The sequence below is a fragment of the Notolepis coatsorum genome, assembly GCF_963971535.1.
Source record: "Notolepis coatsorum genome assembly, chromosome: 12".
NCBI lineage: Eukaryota > Metazoa > Chordata > Actinopteri > Aulopiformes > Paralepididae > Notolepis > Notolepis coatsorum.
The window spans coordinates 125,918,892-125,935,549 of NC_140176.1; the positions used below are offsets into that span (position 1 = coordinate 125,918,892).

Consider the following 16,658-nt stretch of genomic DNA (forward strand, 5'->3'; position numbering starts at 1 on the left):
TTTGCTTGATTGACAGTTTGAAAGAAGTCCTGCTTTCTGCGTTTGATGATTGCAGGATTTATAGTTCTATTCTTCATTTTGATTTGCTGTTGACTTTTCGCGCTATTTTGTTTGATAGGCACATCTGGTGCTTGCCTACTAAGACTACTAGGGATGACACTCAACGTGTTTCTTTGTAGCTTAGGCTGCTTCTGTATATAATCAATGCATCAATGCTCCCCAGATATGGAACATCTCCAAATCCTGTGCAGGCCGTACCACCTACCCCGTGAATTTACCGCGGTCATTATATCCGTTGTGTATATTCATCCACAGGCAAATACCGGCAAAGCGCTGGGGGAATTACACGACCACATCAACAAACAGCAGATCAAGCACCCGGAAGCCGCGACGATAGTGACTGGTGATTTCAACCAGACAAACCTGAAAAAAGTGATGCCGACCTTTTTTCAGCACATCGCCTGCTCCACAAGAGGGGGGAACACACTCGACCACTGCTACACCCCGTTCAGAGCTGCCTACAAGGCTGTAGCGGCTCCGCCACTGATGGGCTCTGTAAGCGCGAGCGATCACGACTCCATCTTTTTAATCCCAGCATACAAACAGAGATCACGCGAAGTCGTCGTGTCACGTGAGACAAAAAAGTGGTCTGACGAATCAGAGGCCGAGCTCCGTGACGCGTTCAAGGATACAGACTGGGACATGTTTGAAGGAAGCGCCAGTGACGTCAGCGAGTATGCTGATACCGTTGTAAGCTACATAACTACAGTGGCAGACGGCATTGTCCTCACAAAGACGGCACAGGTTTTCCCAAACCAGAAACCTTGGGTGGACAGCACTATAAGAACAGCCCTAAACTCACGCACCACGGCTTATAACCTGGGCAGAGAGTCAGGAAATATGGAAGAATACAAGGCTTCAGTCTACACTCTGCGCAAGGCTGTTAAACTTGCTAAGAGGACATATGCTGAGAAACTGGAGACACAAATGGCACAAAACGACACAAGAGGCTTGTGGAGGGGACTGAAGACAATAACTGACTACAAAGTCAGCGCCCCCTCAATGGGGAGCGACGACGCATCTCTAGCGGACAAACTCAACTCCTTCTACGCTCGGTTCGGTGTAGACAGTGTCGCCGCTAGCCCTCTGGCTAGTGACGTCACTGGCGCACCGGCTGTTGTGGAGGGGGGGGGGCAACCGCGGGGGGGCGGGGGCGCTCTCTCGTTGTCGGAACACAGTGTGAGAAGAGCATTTATGCAGGTGAACACCAGGAAGGCTGCAGGCCCAGATGGTATAACAGGACGCATACTTAAGTCCTGTGCAAACCAGCTTGCCCCGGTGTTCACCGCCATATTTAATCAATCCCTGGCGGAGTCAGTAGTCCCTGCCTGCTTCAAGATGTCTACCATCATCCCTGTACCGAAGAAACCCTCCCCAACATGTCCAAATGATTACAGACCGGTGGCACTCACCTCTGTGGTCATGAAATGTTTCGAGAGGCTGGTCAAGGACCACATTTGTGCCTCTCTCCCCAGTGATATGGACCCTATGCAATTTGCATACAGGACAAACAGGTCCACTGATGACGCGGTCTCCCAGGTACTGAACAGCACTCTCTCCCACCTTAACCGTCAGAAGGGGGGCTATGTGAGACTGTTGTTCATTGACTACAGCTCAGCGTTCAACACCATAGTCCCCACCAGACTGGTGGACAAGCTGATCGAGCTAGGCCTGAGCTCCGCCCTGAGCGCCTGGGTACTGGACTTTCTGAGTGAAAGACCCCAGGCGGTCAGGGTGGGGGGTCAGACCTCCAACACCATCACCCTGAGCATCGGGTCCCCCCAGGGCTGTGTTCTAAGCCCCCTGCTGTACTCACTCTACACACACGACTGTGTGGCCAAGTTCAGCTCCAACTCCATTGTGAAGTTCGCCGACGACACGGTGGTGGTGGGGCTGATCTCGGACAACGACGAGAAGGCCTACCGGGAGGAGGTTGAGGTACTGGAACGTTGGTGCCAGGACAACAGCCTGCTCCTGAACATTGGTAAAACCAAGGAGCTGATCGTGGATTATAGGAGAGGACAGCGGGAGACACACACACCACTGAGGATTAACGGGGCTACCGTGGACAGGGTGAGCAGCTTCAAGTACCTGGGGGTCCACATCTCAGAGGACCTGACATGGTCAACACACATAGTCACAGTAGTAAAGAAAGCGAAGCAGCGCCTCTACCACCTGAGACAGTTAAGGAAGTTCAGAGTATCGGGGAAGATACTCCAGTCCTTCTACTCAGGAGCTGTAGAGAGCATCTTGACCGGAAACATCACTGCCTGGTATGGGAACAGCACGGCACAGGACAAGAAGGCCCTACAGAGAGTGGTGCGCTCAGCCGAGCGTACCACGGGTATTGCGCTACCTCCCCTGCAGGCTCTATACAACAAGAGGTGCAAATCCAGAGCCTGCAGGATAATGAAAGACCCCCACCACCCCAATAACAGCCTGTTCCAGCTGCTGAGGTCAGGCAGACGCCTGCGAATTCTAGAGACTAAGACGGAGAGGCTTAGGCTAAGCTTCTTCCCCCAGGCCATCAGAGCCTTGAACAATGAACATTGAGAGACACAGAAACTGAACTATCCACACACAAGTACATACACGACACGCACGCTGAGCACGCTCACACACTAGCAGCCACTTTAACACTCATGCCGCACACACGCACACTTATGGCCAGAGGAAAGGCCACTTAAAGTAGTATAACATCAGGAACAGTGTATTGCACTACTAAAGCTAACTAGCATGTCCTATATGCTCTGTAAATACTAATGTACAGATACCGAGATGGCACACCATGTACCTGTTTATTGCACTGTTTTATTGGATTCTATTAATATGTTGTACCACTGTATTTTTATTGGATTCTATTATATGTTGTACCACTGTATTGCACATCGTCGCGGGCAAGACCAGCCGCATTTCATTGTATACCTGTATGCCGTGACAATTAAAACTCTTGAATCTTGAATCTTGAATCTAATCTACAGAGCCAGATAGGCTTGGTTGTCAGGCCAGTGATGCTACACATTGTGTGACGTTATGCTTTAGCACATTTACCCCCGATATGTTTGGATGGATGCTATCGGGTCTGTAATGGTCTTTCCTAGACCAGAGCAAATCAAAGTTATTTATATAGCAAAGTCCTGTAGCAGTACAATAGCCACTGGTGCAACCAGAACAGACGGCTAAATCGTTCAGATCCACGACCTATGGATGGAATGGGGCCGGACACAATGCATATTTTGCCCAGACTCTCAATAGTGAGTATGAGTGATTCAAAGTCAGATTGGAGTTTAGCGGATTGTCTAGCCATTACGTCATTTGCTCCGATATGAATGATAACGGTGTGGGCGGAGGGATATCTGTCGATGATTTCAGGAGTACACGCTAGTAAGTCAGTAACCTTTAAACCGGAAAAACAATATGTAATGCCGTGTGGTATTTGCAAAAACCTGGTGATGGAATCTCCGATGAGTAGGATCTCTGGTTGTTCATGGATGCATCCCCCGTCGTAGATGGCCAGGTTTCTATGGTGAAAAGCCACAGGAGTAGCGTCTGTATTGCTGGCGGAGGTAGACGGCTGGTCAGGCAGCAGCGCTGTGTGGAGGGGCTCGTTCACAGCGGCATTTCCGCATGGCATGGGCTGTGTCTGTGTGTGTCTCTGTGTGTCTCTGTGTCTCTGTGTGTCTCTGTGTGTCTCTGTGTGTCTCTGTGTGTCTCTGTGTGTCTCTGTGTGTCTGTGTGCGTCTCTGTGTGTCTCTGTGTGTCTCTGTGTGTTGATATTTTATAAATAAATAAAATAACAATAAAAAATTTACTTCAGTAAAAACGACTTCTACCCTTCTACTAAGTAGCATCTTTTTTATAGTCCAATTACAGTAATCCCATAATCCCCATTACTCGATAACTCGGAATAAATAATAGGCTGCACATCATTTTATATAACCACACTGGAAATTAACAAAGTGAGGAGGAATGTAAGAAAGAGGCTATAATTACATTAGAAAGCACTAGACGTCAAGCGAACTGCAAACGTCTGCCAGAAAGATGACAAGCGAGGCCCACGTACTCGAATGCTTGCCATTTACAGGTTCAGCCAACCCTATGTTTGTGCCGTAAGCCGTTCACACGTGTTGAAGCGCTTCATGTGTACGTGTGATGTGTGTGTCGAGCTTCGATAAGCTCCGCTCCACTCATTATTTCAGGGGGATTTGCCGTGTTGACATGTAACAACACGCTCCGCTTTGATTTATGTGACACGTGTTGTGGTTGGATAAACGGGACATTCCCTGAAGGCACGCCGTCTCTGAAACACTTCCTGTACACCACGCGTCACAACGCTCCTCCATTTCACTCTGAAGGCCGTCTCTGAAACACTTCCTGTACGCCGCGCGTCCCAACGCTCCTCCATTTCACTCTGAAGGCGTCTCTGAAACACTTCCTGTACGCCACGCGTCACAACGCTCCTCCATTTCATTTCGAAGGCCGTCTCTGAAACACTTCCTGTACGCTGCACGTCCCAACGCTCCTCCATTTCACTCTGAAGGCCGTCTCTGAAACACTTCCTGTACGCTGCACATCACAACGCTCCTCCATTTCACTCTGAAGGCGTCTCTAAAACACTTCCTGTACGCTGCGCATCACAACGCTCCTCCATTTCACTCTGAAGGCGTCTCTAAAACACTTCCTGTACGCTGCGCATCACAACGCTCCTCCATTTCACTCTGAAGGCGTCTCTAAAACACTTCCTGTACGCCGCGCGTCACAACGCTCCTCCATTTCACTCTGAAGGACGTCTCTCCTCCATCTTCACATGCGTTTCCCTTCTCTGATCACAGTGTGTCTCACTCTCACCTAAACCTTGTGTATACTGCACCTTGTGTATACTGCACCTGTGTATACTGCACCTTGTGTATACTGCACCTGTGTATACTGCACCTGTGTACACTGCACCTGTGTATACTGCACCTGTGTATACTGCACCTGTATATACTGTATACTTTACTTACTCATAGTATATATTTAGACTCTAGTGTTTATTGTAACCATATTTAATGTAGGTGCTTAAATGCCTAGTCTGGTAAATAAGAGTAATTTCAGTTCATAGAAAGTATTGTGGACATGTATTTCATGGTGTTTAAATAGATAAATAAATAGAGAGATAAATAGATATTATTTACAATACAGAAGTAAAAATGTGAAGACAATTCATGTTTATTGATAAGAATTATTTCTTTTTTACAGAGTTTGTTTTTTTACGTGATATTTGGCTGATGGGCAGAGGGACTTTTATTTTGACATGATAACCGTGATGTCATGATTACTGTCAGATGCGGCTTGGTGGCGGAATTGTTTAGAAGGAAAATAACGCAGATTGTACCGGCAGTCAGGCCGAGTGATGAGAGAGTGGAGCCAGACAGTTTTCAGACCTCTCTCTTTACCTAGGATAACTTTATTAATCTCGCTCTATATAATTAGGAAACGTGAAAGTGTATTACCCGAATTGGCCATTAAATAGTTAATATTACGTCGTGGTCAGTGGCTTTCTTGTGTGTGGATGTGGAACGGGAGAATCGAAGTTTGAGAGCGTCCGAAGCTTATGGCATTAACATGTTTTGGAAACTACATTTATTGTAATGTATAATATAACTGATAGGGCATACAGTAAAAGAAAAAAGAGAGGTGAAACATTTGCACAAACTTAGCAGAACAATGCATAAAGTGCAGACATAAAATAAGTATAAAATAAATAAAAGCATAAAATAGATAGCAGCAAAATAGACACGGTCAGGGTAATTAGGCATAGAGCATTCAATCACATCATTTTTCATATTAGGATCTAACGTCTTAATAGGCCTCTTTGTTTACAGTTTGATTCTATGGCAGTTTTGAAATAGACACTAATAAAAGAGTAGACCGAGTAAAATAGTGCAATGGTTGAAGAAGTGCGTCTTTAGTCGACGGCAAAATATTGGACGGGATTCGGCTGTCCTAACTGGGGTGGGTAGTTCATTCCACCATTTACATTTAGTAATTTAGCTGACGCTTTTATCCAAAGCGACTTACAAGTTCTGTACGACAAGTCATCAGGAAGGGCACAACTCTATCAGCTGAGTAACAATGTTCATCAAAGTGTTGAGTGCTACAGTGTAGGTTAGTATATTAGGACAAGTGCATGACAGTGAGGTTAGTTAGGGTTAGAATTATTTTCTAAAAATGTTTTTTCATTTCAGATAATGGTTGAAAAAGTGCATCTTTAGTCGACGGCGAAAGATTCCGTTCCACCATCGTGGGGCAATGACTGAGAAAAGGCGGCTTCTCCTTGATGACCCTCCCAGAGCTCAGATAGGAGTGGGTCTGAGGCGGCCAGAAGATGCAGAGCGTAGGGGTCTTGAGGGTGTGTAGTTAGAGACTATTGACCGGAGGTAGGCAAGAGCGGTTCCCTTTGCTGCACGGTATGCCAGGTCGAGGGCCTTGAAGCGGATTCGTGCAGCAATGGGGAGCCAGTGCAGGTCCCTAAGAAGTGGGGTGACATGGGCTGACTTCGGTAGGTTTGAGATCAGGCGGGCCGCTGCATTCTGAATGAGTTGAAGAGGCTTGGTGGCAGTGGCCGGGAGGCCAGCGAGCAGTGCGTTACAGTAGTCGAGGCGGGAGATGACTGTTGATTGGACGAGGAGTTGGGTGGCTTCTTTTGTCAAGAATGGGTGGATCCTTCTGACGTTGCTCAGGAGGAATCTGCAGGTTCTGGTTGTCGCTGCGATGTGAGCGGAGAAGTTCAACTGGTCGTCGAGGACAACACCAAGGTTCTTGGTGGTCGGGGATGCGGTCACAGCTGCATTCTCAACTGTGATGGAAAGGTCGGTCAGGGGGGAGGATTTAGCCGGCAGGTGGAGCAATTCTGTTTTGCTTAGGTTCAGTTTGAGGTAGGGCTGACCCCTATTAGTCGACTAATCGGTCAAAAGGAGCCGTAGTCGACTGGCCAACCTCTTAGTCCAATCAAAAAAAGATATATATATATTTATAATTTTTTTAATTTTTTAATTTTCTTTAATCATTCTTTCCAAAAGAAAAGAGGCCTAGAAGCGTGGCTAACGCTAATGGCACACATACCAGAGGCTAACTGCCTACGAAAACAGGCACAGAGGCACTGAAAGAGGATTTCACCCATCTAATGAACACAGACTAGACAAATATCAAGATGTATCCATCAGTGGACCAATTGCATGCTTTTGCAGAGGACAAGAAGCCTTCAGTCGACTCCTTCAGACATTAAGCACCCCCACAGCCCAAATGGAATGATAAAAAAAAAAAAATCTATTTTTTAATATTATACCCTTATTTATTTATTTAAAAAAAAATTGTCGACCAATAGTTGACTAACGGCAAATTTTTGCCAATCATAGTCGACCATCCAAATCCTTAGTCGGGGACAGCCCTAGTTTGAGGTGGTTGGTCATCATCCAGGCGCAGATGTCGGACAGACAGGCCGAGATCCGCTCAGAGACGTGGATATCTGAGGGAGGGAAGGAGAGGAAGAGTTGAGTATAATCGGCATAACAATGATACGAGAAGGCATGATACGTGATAATGTTACCCAGAGATTTAGTGTAGAGGGAGAAGAGAAGGGGTCCTAGGACCGAGCCCTGAGGGACACCCGTCCGAAGGGGGGCGGGTGGCCGACAGGGTCCCTCTCCATGACACTTGGTAGGAGCGGTCATTGAGGTATGATGTCAGCCATGTCAGCGCAGAGCCAGCCACTCCCATTCCTGCGAGGGCCGCGAGGAGGATCTGATGGTTGACTGTGTCGAAGGTTGCAGATATATTTAGGAGAATCAGGACAGAGGAGAGGCCTTTCGCTTTTGCTAAGTGACGTGCCTCTGTGACCGCAATGAGGGCCGTTTCTGTGGAGTGGCCAGTCCGGAAGCATGACTGATTAGGGTCTAGGAGGTCATTCTGTAAGAGATAAGCAGTAAGTTGGTTGGATACAGCACGTTCAAGTGTTTTAGAAAGGAAGGAGAGAAGAGAGACAGGACGATAGTTGCCTATGACGGTGGGGTTCAGGGTTGTTTTTTTATGAGCGGTGTGACTCTGGCTTGTTTTAGGGAGGTGGGACCACCCCCGAGTTGAGGGAGGAGCTGATGGTTGCAGTTAGGAATGGGAGGATGTCTGGTGCTATGGTCTGGAGGAGTGGGGAGGGTAACTGGTCCAGCTGGCATGTAGTCGGACGGTTCGACGTTACCAGTGTCAGGGTCTCGGCTTCTGTAATGGGAGAGAAAGATGACAGAGTGATGAGATTCTCGATTCAGTATTTGGAATGGGTGGGGGTTGGGAGAAGGAGCTGCGGATGTTCTCCACTTTTTCCTCAAAGAAGATCGCAAAGTCTTCGGCAGAGAAAGATGAGGGGGGAGGGGGTGGGGTGGAGTGAGGAGGGAGGACATGGTAGCATGCAGTTTGCGAAGGTTCTTGGCAGAGGCCTCGATCCTATGGTGAAAGAAAGAAGCTTTGGCATTAGTAATGGTTTTGGAGAATGTTAACAAGAGGTTGTGATATGTGTCGATGTCAGCAGTGAGGCGTGACTTTCTATACTTCCTCTCAGGCGCTCTCAGGACCTGTCTTTGTTCTCTCACTACATCCGTCAGCCATGGACTGGGTGGGGAACGGCGGGCAGGTTTCTCAACGAGGGGACAGAGCTTGTCGAAGGAGGTTGCAAGGGCTGAGAGGAGGGTGGAGGTTGCCGTCTCTGTGGGGAGAGCAGAGAAGGTGTCACTCAAAGGTAGAGCGGATAGTATGTCAGAGGAGAGGGTGGAGGGGGATAGGGAGGGCAGGTTGCGTCTGAATGAGACGGTTTGAGTTGGGGTGACAGGCTTTCGGTTAAGCATGAGAGTTAGTGAGAAGGATATGAAGGAATGGTCAGATACATGCAGGGGAGTTACCGTGGTGTTACTGATGCTGGAGTTACGGGAAAATATGAGATCCAAGGAGTTGCCTGCTTTGTGGGTGGGAGGCATGGCAGTGGGAGTCAGGTCAAATTGTTGTAGGAGGGAGACCACTGGGACCGACTGAGATGAGTCAGGCAGGTTGAAGTCGCCCAATGGAAGGAGAGGGGTACCATCTTCCGGTAAGGGGCTTAGAAGCATGTCCAGCTCATCTGGGAAGTGATCGAGGGGACCTGGAGGGCGATAGAGTGTAACAATGGTGAGATTGAAAGGATTAGAGACAGATACTGCTGATAAAAATTGTTTCGGTACAAGAAATCAATAAAACAAAAGAGCCCTCATTTACATACAATAATCACAGTGTTGATGTAATGAGTCTAGGCGACACAGTGCATAAGAGGTGGTAAGATAGTAATAATTATTCCTCTGTGCCGCTTGACAGGCATCCAATCATCGTGTCATATCTGGGGTCACTCATATCTGGGGTCACTCATATCTGGGGTCACTCATATCTGGGGTCACTCATATCTGGGGTCACTCATATCTGGGGTCACTCATATCTGGGGTCACTCGTCAGCCAAGCAAATGCACCACAGTCCGTTGCGATAATAAATAATCATTTCCATAATAAACGAGGGTCGTTCCTCGTGGCCTTCTGTCAGACGTGGCTCTCAGTGTCGCTCGTCTTCATCGTCATCGCCGACTTCATCACTTCCTCCAGGCTTCTCTGCCCAGAGGCCGACCAGGAGGCCACCCCTCCGTCTTCACGTCTGCATCTCTGTCATGTCTCGCTCCTCTGGTCGTCTCTGCGCTGGTTGTTTCTGTAAAACGCTGCTCTGGTTGTTTCTGTAAAACGCTGCTCTGGTTGTTTCTGTAAAACGCTGCTCTGGTTGTTTCTGTAAAACGCTGCTCTGGTTGTTTCTGTAAAGCGCTGCTCTGGTTGGTTTCCCCACAGCTGCCTTGGGAACGCTGGAGTTTGAGTTGCAGTACGAGCGAAGCTCCAGCGAGCTGCACATCACCGTGTTGAGGGCCAAGGTGAGTGACCCCTGACCCTAGCACCCCACACCACACACGACCGTTCAGGTAATATAGTAAGCTATACGTGCACTACCACCGATTGGCCTGAAGATGTCCTCAGAGATCAACGATAGCCTACTATGACCATTGCTATGACAGCATTGACTGCCAATAGCGAGTATATTTGTGCAAACTGTTTGTGAGAGAGGTGGCAATATTGATCGGTGTGTAGCGAACGATTGCAGATCATCATGAAGAGGAAAAACAAGGTGAAGACTATCCAGAAGGTGCGTTTTCACCAGACTACTTTGGAGTCCGCATTTCTGGTAAATCAGAAAAATACTAAAGCCAAACCGGCGAGGATGTAATGTTACCGGGACATCAGGGGGGGAGACATCCCTTATCCAACTAACGTTATTTATTTAAATTGATCCTGTTAATGAATAATTAACATAATGGTAATAATACGTAGGTTATTGATCAATGAATGTATTGATAAATTAATTTATATTACAAATGATACACCAGTAGAAGTCATGTTATGTCCTCATTGTCCTTGCTGTGTCGCCTGTCTGCCAAAAAATAAATCGGATTGCGGTGATATTTAGCCAGGCGACAGAAGTTGATATTTAGTTGATATAGAGCCAGAGCCTTCTATAGAGCCAGAGTATAGAGCCAGAGTATAGAGCCAGAGTATAGAGCCAGAGTATAGAGCCAGAGTATAGAGCCAGAGTATAGAGCCTTCTATAGAGCCAGAGTATAGAGCCAGATAGAGCCAGAGTATAGAGCCAGAGTATAGAGCCAGACTATAGAGCCAGAGTATAGAGCCAGAGTATAGAGCCAGAGTATAGAGCCAGAGTATAGAGCCAGACTATAGAGCCAGACTATAGAGCCAGAGTATAGAGCCAGAGTATAGAGCCAGAGTATAGAGCCAGAGTATAGAGCCAGAGTATAGAGCCTTCTATATAGCCAGAGTATAGAGCCAGAGTATAGAGCCAGAGTATAGAGCCTTCTATAGAGCCAGAGTATGAAGCCAGAGTATAGAGCCAGAGTATAGAGCCTTCTATAGAGCCAGAGTATAGAGCCAGAGTATAGAGCCAGAGTATAGAGCCAGAGTATAGAGCCAGAGTATAGAGCCATAGTATAGAGCCAGAGTATAGAGCCAGAGTATAGAGCCAGAGTATAGAGCCAGAGTATAGAGCCTTCTATAGAGCCAGAGTATAGAGCCAGAGTATAGAGCCAGAGTATAGAGCCAGAGTATAGAGCCAGAGTATAGAGCCAGAGTATAGAGCCAGAGCCTTCTATAGAGCCAGAGTATAGAGCCAGAGTATAGAGCCAGAGTATAGAGCCAGAGTATAGAGCCAGAGTATAGAGCCAGAGTATAGAGCCAGAGTATAGAGCCAGAGTATAGAGCCAGACTATAGAGCCAGAGTATAGAGCCAGAGTATAGAGCCAGAGTATAGAGCCAGACTATAGAGCCAGAGTATAGAGCCAGAGTATAGAGCCTTCTATAGAGCCAGAGTATAGAGCCAGAGTATAGAGCCAGAGTATAGAGCCAGAGTATAGAGCCAGAGTATAGAGCCTTCTATAGAGCCAGAGTATAGAGCCAGAGTATAGAGCCAGAGTATAGAGCCAGAGTATAGAGCCAGAGTATAGAGCCAGAGCCTTCTATAGAGCCAGAGTATAGAGCCAGAGTATAGAGCCAGAGCCTTCTATAGAGCCAGAGTATAGAGCCAGAGTATAGAGCCAGAGTATATAGCCAGAGTATAGAGCCAGATCCTTCTATAGAGCCAGAGTATAGAGCCAGAGTATAGAGCCAGAGTATAGAGCCAGAGTATAGAGCCAGAGTATAGAGCCAGAGTATAGAGCCAGAGCCTTCTATAGAGCCAGAGTATAGAGCCAGAGTATAGAGCCAGAGTATAGAGCCAGAGTCTCCTATAGAGCCAGACAGCAGAGTCTCTATAGAGCCAGACAGCAGAGCCTCCTATAGAGCCAGACAGCAGAGCCTCCTATAGAGCCAGACAGCAGCCTCCTATAGAGCCAGACAGCAGAGCCTCCTATAGAGCCAGACAGCAGAGTCTCCTATAGAGCCAGACAGCAGAGCCTCTATAGAGCCAGACAGCAGAGTCTCCTATAGAGCCAGACAGCAGAGCCTCTATAGAGCCAGACAGCAGAGCCTCCTATAGAGCCAGACAGCAGAGCCTCCTATAGAGCCAGACAGCAGAGCCTCCTATAGAGCCAGACAGCAGAGCCTCCTATAGAGCCAGACAGCAGAGCCTCTATAGAGCCAGACAGCAGAGTCTCTATAGAGCCAGACAGCAGAGCCTCCTATAGAGCCAGACAGCAGAGCCTCTATAGAGCCAGACAGCAGAGCCTCCTATAGAGCCAGACAGCAGAGCCTCCTATAGAGCCAGACAGCAGAGTCTCTATAGAGCCAGACAGCAGAGTCTCTATAGAGCCAGACAGCAGAGTCTCCTATAGAGCCAGACAGCAGAGTCTCCTATAGAGCCAGACAGCAGAGTCTCTATAGAGCCAGACAGCAGAGCCTCCTATAGAGCCAGACAGCAGAGCCTCTATAGAGCCAGACAGCAGAGCCTCCTATAGAGCCAGACAGCAGAGCCTCCTATAGAGCCAGACAGCAGAGCCTCTATAGAGCCAGACAGCAGAGCCTCCTATAGAGCCAGACAGCAGAGCCTCTATAGAGCCAGACAGCAGAGCCTCCTATAGAGCCAGACAGCAGAGCCTCTATAGAGCCAGACAGCAGAGCCTCCTATAGAGCCAGACAGCAGAGTCTCCTATAGAGCCAGACAGCAGAGTCTCCTATAGAGCCAGACAGCAGAGTCTCCTATAGAGCCAGACAGCAGAGTCTCTATAGAGCCAGACAACAGAGCCTCCTATAGAGCCAGACAGCAGAGCCTCCTTTAGAGCCAGACAGCAGAGTCTCCTATAGAGCCAGACAGCAGAGTCTCCTATAGAGCCAGACAGCAGAGCCTCCTATAGAGCCAGACAGCAGAGCCTCCTATAGAGCCAGACAGCAGAGCCTCCTATAGAGCCAGACAGCAGAGCCTCTATAGAGCCAGACAGCAGAGCCTCCTATAGAGCCAGACAGCAGAGTCTCCTATAGAGCCAGACAGCAGAGCCTCCTATAGAGCCAGACAGCAGAGTCTCTATAGAGCCAGACAGCAGAGTCTCCTATAGAGCCAGACAGCAGAGCCTCCTATAGAGCCAGACAGCAGAGTCTCCTATAGAGCCAGACAGCAGAGCCTCTATAGAGCCAGACAGCAGAGTCTCTATAGAGCCAGACAGCAGAGTCTCCTATAGAGCCAGACAGCAGAGCCTCTATAGAGCCAGACAGCAGAGCCTCTATAGAGCCAGACAGCAGAGTCTCCTATAGAGCCAGACAGCAGAGTCTCTATAGAGCCAGACAGCAGAGTCTCCTATAGAGCCAGACAGCAGAGCCTCTATAGAGCCAGACAGCAGAGCCTCTATAGAGCCAGACAGCAGAGTCTCCTATAGAGCCAGACAGCAGAGTCTCTATAGAGCCAGACAGCAGAGCCTCTATAGAGCCAGACAGCAGAGTCTCTATAGAGCCAGACAGCAGAGCCTCTATAGAGCCAGACAGCAGAGTCTCTATAGAGCCAGACAGCAGAGTCTCTATAGAGCCAGACAGCAGAGCCTCTATAGAGCCAGACAGCAGAGCCTCCTATAGAGCCAGACAGCAGAGCCTCTATAGAGCCAGACAGCAGAGCCTCTATATAGCCAGACAGCAGAGTCTCTATAGAGCCAGACAGCAGAGCCTCTATAGAGCCAGACAGCAGAGTCTCCTATAGAGCCAGACAGCAGAGCCTCTATAGAGCCAGACAGCAGAGCCTCCTATAGAGCCAGACAGCAGAGCCTCTATAGAGCCAGACAGCAGAGTCTCCTATAGAGCCAGACAGCAGAGTCTCTATAGAGCCAGACAGCAGAGCCTCCTATAGAGCCAGACAGCAGAGCCTCCTATAGAGCCAGACAGCAGAGTCTCTATAGAGCCAGACAACAGAGCCTCCTATAGAGCCAGACAGCAGAGCCTCCTATATAGCCAGACAGCAGAGCCTCCTATAGAGCCAGACAGCAGACCCTCTATAGAGCCAGACAGCAGACCCTCTATAGAGCCAGACAGCAGAGCCTCTATAGAGCCAGACAGCAGAGCCTCCTATAGAGCCAGACAGCAGAGTCTCTATAGAGCCAGACAGCAGAGTCTCCTATAGAGCCAGACAGCAGAGCCTCATATAGAGCCAGACAGCAGAGCCTCCTATAGAACCAGACAGCAGAGTCTCTATAGAGCCAGACAGCAGAGCCTCCTATAGAGCCAGACAGCAGAGTCTCTATAGAGCCAGACAGCAGAGTCTCCTATAGAGCCAGACAGCAGAGCCTCCTATAGAGCCAGACAGCAGAGCCTCTATAGAGCCAGACAGCAGAGCCTCCTATAGAGCCAGACAGCAGAGTCTCCTATAGAGCCAGACAGCAGAGCCTCCTATAGAGCCAGACAGCAGAGTCTCTATAGAGCCAGACAGCAGAGCCTCCTATAGAGCCAGACAGCAGAGCCTCCTATAGAGCCAGACAGCAGAGCCTCCTATAGAGCCAGACAGCAGAGTCTCTATAGAGCCAGACAGCAGAGCCTCCTATAGAGCCAGACAGCAGAGTCTCCTATAGAGCCAGACAGCAGAGCCTCCTATAGAGCCAGACAGCAGAGCCTCCTATAGAGCCAGACAGCAGAGCCTCCTATAGAGCCAGACAGCAGAGCCTCCTATAGAGCCAGACAGCAGAGCCTCTATAGAGCCAGACAGCAGAGCCTCCTATAGAGCCAGACAGCAGAGCCTCCTATAGAGCCAGACAGCAGAGCCTCTATAGAGCCAGACAGCAGAGCCTCCTATAGAGCCAGACAGCAGAGTCTCTATAGAGCCAGACAGCAGAGTCTCCTATAGAGCCAGACAGCAGAGTCTCCTATAGAGCCAGACAGCAGAGTCTCCTATAGAGCCAGACAGCAGAGTCTCCTATAGAGCCAGACAGCAGAGCCTCCTATAGAGCCAGACAGCAGAGTCTCTATAGAGCCAGACAGCAGAGTCTCCTATAGAGCCAGACAGCAGAGCCTCTATAGAGCCAGACAGCAGAGTCTCTATAGAGCCAGACAGCAGAGTCTCCTATAGAGCCAGACAGCAGAGTCTCCTATAGAGCCAGACAGCAGAGCCTCCTATAGAGCCAGACAGCAGAGTCTCTATAGAGCCAGACAGCAGAGCCTCTATAGAGCCAGACAGCAGAGCCTCTATAGAGCCAGACAGCAGAGTCTCCTATAGAGCCAGACAGCAGAGTCTCTATAGAGCCAGACAGCAGAGTCTCTATAGAGCCAGACAGCAGAGTCTCTATAGAGCCAGACAGCAGAGCCTCTATAGAGCCAGACAGCAGAGCCTCTATAGAGCCAGACAGCAGAGTCTCTATAGAGCCAGACAGCAGAGCCTCCTATAGAGCCAGACAGCAGAGTCTCCTATAGAGCCAGACAGCAGAGTCTCCTATAGAGCCAGACAGCAGAGTCTCTATAGAGCCAGACAGCAGAGCCTCCTATAGAGCCAGACAGCAGAGTCTCTATAGAGCCAGACAGCAGAGCCTCCTATAGAGCCAGACAGCAGAGCCTCTATAGAGCCAGACAGCAGAGCCTCCTATAGAGCCAGACAGCAGAGCCTCCTATAGAGCCAGACAGCAGAGTCTCCTATAGAGCCAGACAGCAGAGCCTCTATAGAGCCAGACAGCAGAGCCTCTATAGAGCCAGACAGCAGAGCCTCCTATAGAGCCAGACAGCAGAGCCTCCTATAGAGCCAGACAGCAGAGTCTCCTATAGAGCCAGACAGCAGAGTCTCCTATAGAGCCAGACAGCAGAGCCTCCTATAGAGCCAGACAGCAGCTCTATAGAGCCAGACAGCAGAGCCTCCTATAGAGCCAGACAGCAGAGCCTCCTATAGAGCCAGACAGCAGAGCCTCCTATAGAGCCAGACAGCAGAGTCCTCCTATAGAGCCAGACAGCAGAGTCTCCTATAGAGCCAGACAGCAGAGCCTCTATAGAGCCAGACAGCAGAGTCTCCTATAGAGCCAGACAGCAGAGCCTCTATAGAGCCAGACAGCAGAGCCTCCTATAGAGCCAGACAGCAGAGCCTCCTATAGAGCCAGACAGCAGAGCCTCTATAGAGCCAGACAGCAGAGCCTCCTATAGAGCCAGACAGCAGAGCCTCCTATAGAGCCAGACAGCAGAGCCTCCTATAGAGCCAGACAGCAGAGCCTCCTATAGAGCCAGACAGCAGAGTCTCTATAGAGCCAGACAGCAGAGTCTCCTATAGAGCCAGACAGCAGAGCCTCTATAGAGCCAGACAGCAGAGCCTCTATAGAGCCAGACAGCAGAGTCTCCTATAGAGCCAGACAGCAGAGCCTCTATAGAGCCAGACAGCAGAGCCTCTATAGAGCCAGACAGCAGAGCCTCTATAGAGCCAGACAGCAGAGCCTCCTATAGAGCCAGACAGCAGAGTCTCTATAGAGCCAGACAGCAGAGTCTCCTATAGAGCCAGACAGCAGAGCCTCTATAGAGCCAGACAGCAGAGCCTCTATAGAGCCAGACAGCAGAGCCTC

General features: G+C 49.1%; 1 protein-coding gene across 1 annotated transcript in view; it reads left to right on the plus strand.

Annotated features, from left to right (window-relative positions):
• LOC311238043 (double C2-like domain-containing protein beta) overlaps positions 1-16,658 on the plus strand; it is a gene marked incomplete at both ends in the record, with an annotated part of 231,909 nt that overhangs the window by 22,281 nt on the left and 192,970 nt on the right. The window contains one exon of the mRNA XM_084326007.1: positions 9,946-10,025. Within this exon, the coding sequence (XP_084182133.1) occupies positions 9,946-10,025 (80 nt within the window). The remainder of the gene's footprint in view (positions 1-9,945; positions 10,026-16,658) is intronic.